Genomic DNA, 5,475 nt, shown 5'->3' on the forward strand with positions numbered 1-5,475 from the left:
AGCCAGTGAACACCCGCAGATTTCATGTATTTATAGTCCCAGCTCGGGCAAGTTGAAAGATGTCTTATCTCCTAAACACAGTCCCCTTATCATGTCCATATGAATCTTATCATTAGACCCATCTCTAGGAAAGGGACCACTGCTTTTCATATCCAGGGGCCATTCTGCAATACTGTCTGTGAAAGGAACCACATAGTTATCGTCCCATGGTGATACTCTGATCACATATTCTTTACAGTTAGCCTAGACCATTCCGGATTCTCTTGTCTTTCTTTCTTTTTCTCAGCAATATCACTTAACACTTTACGCGGAGGCCTTGGAATTTTTGGCAGAGATCCCTTACTTTGGATCTTTCCCATACTGGAAGAGGAAACAGCTGTTAGACAAAGCAATAAATGATTACAATATCAGTACTTATTCCCTGAAGCGGAGAGGTTGTCATGTCAGCAAAGCCTTCTCCACAGTTCAGGAGTTTAACACCTAAAAGTATAAATCCTTGTAATAAACCTGTTCTGAAGAAACACAAATACTACATAGCAGTTCCATAACACACAGCAAATAGGCACTTCTACTTCTAAAATGGCAGAAATAGCCGAGGACTCCTGTGAATTCACAATACATCTGCCGAGGCAGTTTTTCCCCAGAGGCTTCCAAAACCTCTGAATTTCCTTTGAGGACCCACCTCAAGGACTCTCCGTGAGATCCAACAATCTCACATGGAAACTTTGGCTGCTGTCCCGGGGTCTTTAAAGGGGATTTGATCCGGCAAAACTAAGACAAAATAGCTCAGCTTACCTGACCAGCCTCGCCTTTAATCCCGACTTCTGACACCAGATTGCAAGGATTCAACCTATGTCTGTAGACCTTTAAATGTCTTCCGTAATTTCTGCCCTCTGAGCTCAGGAGGAATAAAGCTCCGGACACCGAAGTGTGCAAACTAAATCTCAAAATGTGCAAACTAAAAACCAACGAAATATTGTAATGACCAACGAAATATTGTAATGACCAACGATATATTGCACTCTTATCAAGAAATATAACGACCACAAATGACTGAAGACCACCATATAAGTCAGTTCCATCTACAGAATGGAAACTGAATTCATGAAACAAACAGTTGTTACAAGTGACATATAAACACCAAACTAACTTGTTCACACATCTACAATGGAGGCATTAAACACAATGGATGCCAGTTAATAAGACATTTTTCCTTACAGGGGGAATTGTACCGTCCTGACATTTGGGGGTATTTGTACCATCCTGATATTTGGGGGTATTTGTGCCGTCCTGACATTTGGGGGGATTTGAACCAATCAGCTCCTGTCTAGTAATCCTCTTTGTCTTTGTATTTTAGTCCATGGCCAGGAGATGAGCAAAGCCTCCGAGGATTGTCTCACTTTGTCTCCAGACTGGAAAGTAGAAGATGAGGACATCACACAGTATAGTCCAGGAGAAAACCCGGCTCCCTCCAATGTCCATCCGGCACCACCCAGTGTAGATGGACCATCGGATTCCTCGTATCCTGAGGAACCTCAGACTGTGTGGGACCGGGCAGGCCTTCCAACAGGGAAAAAGTTCTCCTGTCTTGAGTGCGGGAAATGTTTCCATCATGAATACCGTCTTAATATGCATATAAGATCTCACACAGGAGAGAAGCCATATTCCTGTCCTGTGTGCGGGAAATGTTTTTCAGTGAAGTCCAGTCTTTACAGACATCAGAGATCTCACATAGGGGAGAAGCCATATTCCTATCCTGAGTGTGGAAAATGTTTTCCAGAAAAGTCCAGTCTGCACAAACATCAGAAATCTCTCAAGGGGGAGAAGCCATTTTGCTGTCCTGAGTGCGGGAAATGTTTTTCAGTTAAGTCCCATCTTTCCAGGCATCAGACATGTCACACAGGGGAGAAGCCGTATTCTTGTCTTGAGTGTGGGAAATGTTTTTCACAAAAGTCCAGTCTGCAGAAACATCAGAGATCTCACACAGGGGAGAAGCCGTATTCTTGTCCTGAGTGTGGGAAATGTTTTTCACAGAAGTCCAGTCTGCACAAACATCAGATGTCTCACACGGGGGAGAAGCCATTTTCCTGTCCTGAGTGTGGGAAATGTTTTTCACTGAAGTCCCATCTTTTGAGGCATCAGACATCTCACATGGGGGAAAAGCCGTATTCTTGTTCTGAGTGCGGGAAAGGTTTTTCATTGAAGTCCTATCTTTACAGACACCAGAAATTTCACACAGGAGAGAAGCCGTATTCCTGTTCTGAGTGCGGGAAATGTTTTTCAGAGAAGTCCAGTCTGCACAAGCATCAGAGATCTCACACGGGGGAAAAACCATATTCTTGTCCTGAGTGCGGGAAATGTTTTTCACAGAAGTCCAGTGTGCACAAACATCAGAGATCTCACACGGGGGAGAAGCCGTATTCTTGTCTTGAGTGTGGGAAATGTTTTTCACAAATGTCTCATCTTCACAAACATCAGAGATCTCACACAGGGGAGAAGCCGTATTCTTGTCCTGAGTGCGGGAAATGTTTTTCAGAGAAGTCAAGTCTTTACAGCCATCAGAGATCTCACATGGGGGAGAAGCCGTATTCCTGTCTTGAGTGCGGGAATTGTTTTTCACAGAAGTCCAGTCTTCACACACATCAGAGACTGCACACGGGGGAGAAGCCGTATTCCTGTCTTGAGTGCGGGAAATGTTTTTCACAGAAGTCCTATCTTTACACACATCAGAGATTGCACACAGGGAAAAAGTCACTTTTCTGTTCTGAGTGCGGGAAATGTTTTGTAAATCAAGCAGATCTTGTCAAGCATCAAAGGTCTCACAAAAGGGAAAAGCTGTATTCCTGTCCTGAGTGTGGGAAATGTTTTTCAGAAAAGTCCAATCTTTATAAACATCAGAGATCTCACACGGGGGAGAAGCCACTTTCCTGTCCTGAGTGAGGGAAATGTTCCTCACTGAAGTCCTGTCTTCCTGTACATCAGAGGTCCCACACAACCCTGGAGGTGTATTAGTGCCTTGAGTGCGGGAAATGTCTTCTAGATGAATGTTGCTGGACATCCCAGCTCTCATGTGGGGAAGAAGCACACCCTGATATACACCTCAGATATACTCCATGGCTGATCTTCATCATGGAAGAAACAATTCATAAGGAGATCAGAGGTCCCCAAAGACATGGATGAAGTGTGGGACCGGGTTGGCCATTGATGGCAGGAGAAAAATAAAAATGGAGTCCTGCCCTGTGATTGGCTGAGTACATTTTGTGGTGGGAGATTTCACAAACACTTGGAGGTCTACGGAGAACAATGTTGAACGGATGTGACCGGCATTCTCCAGCTGGGAGGAGTTTTGGCCGTATTTTATTTCTTATGATCATTGGCTCCATCTAGTGGTCATAATATCATATTGGGCTAGTTTTACTGATGGAGATATTTCAGAAAAATCACCTCATTGTGGCCACTAGATGGAGCCGGCGATCATAGGAAATCACTGTGTTACTTAATATAGGGCCGGATGTTGTCACAGCTGGAGGAATGATTGTCTCATTGGTCCAATGAATGTTCTATAAATAGAGCCCTTGGTTTCCTTCATCAGACATGCCCCATACTAATCGCTGAGGTCACACTCCCGCACTCTGAGGTCACACTCCCGCACCCTGAGGTCACACTCCCGCACCCTGAGGTCACACTCCCGCACTCTGAGATCATACTCGCTCCCGCACCCTGAGGTCACACTCCCGCACCCTGAGGTCATACTCCCACACTCTGAGGTCACACTCCCGCACTCTGAGGTCACACTCCCGCACTCTGAGGTCACACTCCCTCACTCTGAGGTCACACTCCCACACTCTGAGAGAGATAAAACTTTATTTTGGTGGTATTTATTCAATGCTGGAATTTTTATTTTTTGCTATATAAATTAAAATGTCCAAAAATTTTGAAAATAAAATGTTTTTCTTATAAAATTTTGCAAATAAATAATCTTTCTTCATAAATCAGCCAAAATGTATTCAGATATCTTTTTAGTAAAAAAAACAAATTAGTTTATAACCAAAAATTATAATTTTTCAAAAAAATGTTTTACATTTTTATTTTTTTTATATTATTATTTATGTTTTTTTACACCCATAAAGGCTGTAAAAGCAATAATTTCTCCCTCTCTCCAGCTGCATTCCTGCAGCCATTGAGAAATACTGTGAGAGCTGTGATTGGTCACAGCTTGTCACATGGTACAAGTCTGTTGGGAATAGCCCTGTACCATGTGACCTCGGTGATCATTCACAGATTTCACTAGTAGTAAGCAATGATATCAGGAAGTGACATCTTGCTTACTACTGTTCATGTGATCACTTGTCTTCAGTTCACTGGTCTTCCTAGTGAATGGCTGTGCAGGGAGGGGGATGTCAGGACAAGTCTGATGATTGGAGGAGAGCAGACTTAGCTCCCAGCAGTTACAGAACTGACCACGCTGAGCTCTCATGCCTAGTGTGGTCAGTTTTAATAGGAAATCAGAGGGACTGTCAGGATCACCAGGGATCAAATATAAATAGGAGCTAATAGACGTCCCTGACTGTAAGCCCAGCACCCTATGATGATGTGCATCGCACAAAACGCGTCAGATGGGAAATAGTTTCTGGACATCTGACCACCACTGGTGGCCATCCTGAATTCTATATGGTCAGTTTGTATTATTTATTTACTTGTGTTTTCTATACTTTGTAAACAATAAATCAGTTATCTACGGTATCACGCCATGTGGTGTCCCTTATTGGGCTCTCTTCATTGAGAGCCTTCACCCACAGAGCCTGGGACCCCAGACGGTGATACACAGTTAGGTCCTCGGAGTACTCCACTCTAGACGAGACCCGATGGTGTAAGATCCTGACCCTATCCTGGGAGCAGATGACCATTATCACTCCTGATGAGAGTACTCCACTCTAGAGGAGACCCGATGGTGTAAGATCCTGACCCTACCCTGGGAGCAGATGACCATTATCACTCCTGATGAGAGTGCTCCACTCTAGACGAGACCCGATGGTGTAAGATCCTGACCCTATCCTGGGAGCAGATGACCATTATCACTCCTGATGAGAGTGCTCCACTCTAGACGAGACCCGATGGTGTAAGATCCTGACCCTATCCTGGGAGCAGATGACCATTATCACACCTGATGAGAGTACTCCACTCTAGAGGAGACCCGATGGTGTAAGATCCTGACCCTATCCTGGGAGCAGATGACCATTATCACACCTGATGAGAGTACTCCACTCTAGAGGAGACCCGATGGTGTAAGATCCTGACCCTATCCTGGGAGCAGATGACCATTATCACACCTGATGAGAGTACTCCACTCTAGACGAGACCCGATGGTGTAAGATCCTGACCCTATCCTGGGAGCAGATGGCCATTATCACACCTGATGAGAGTACTCCACTCTAGAGGAGACCCGATGGTGTAAGATCCTGACCCTATCCTGGG

General features: G+C 44.5%; 1 protein-coding gene across 1 annotated transcript; it reads left to right on the top strand.

The window, feature by feature from the left end:
- Window positions 1–1,361: 1,361 nt before the first annotated feature.
- LOC149428769 (uncharacterized) lies at window positions 1,362–4,004 on the top strand. The gene has a single exon (XM_089667012.1). The coding sequence runs from the start codon at window positions 1,372–1,374 to the stop codon at window positions 2,938–2,940; it is 1,569 nt and encodes a 522-aa protein (XP_089523138.1). The 5' UTR covers window positions 1,362–1,371; the 3' UTR covers window positions 2,941–4,004.
- Window positions 4,005–5,475: the final 1,471 nt, after the last annotated feature.

This window comes from Staurois parvus, unplaced genomic scaffold (genome assembly GCF_062004578.1).
Source record: "Staurois parvus isolate SC_StPar_1 unplaced genomic scaffold, SC_StPar_1.0 ptg002977l, whole genome shotgun sequence".
In the NCBI taxonomy this organism is placed as follows: domain Eukaryota; kingdom Metazoa; phylum Chordata; class Amphibia; order Anura; family Ranidae; genus Staurois; species Staurois parvus.

Excerpts from the sequence above, each read along its gene's own strand:
- LOC149428769 (XM_089667012.1), top strand. The coding sequence starts at position 1,372 with ATGAGCAAAGCCTCCGAGGATTGTCTCACTTTGTCTCCAGACTGGAAA.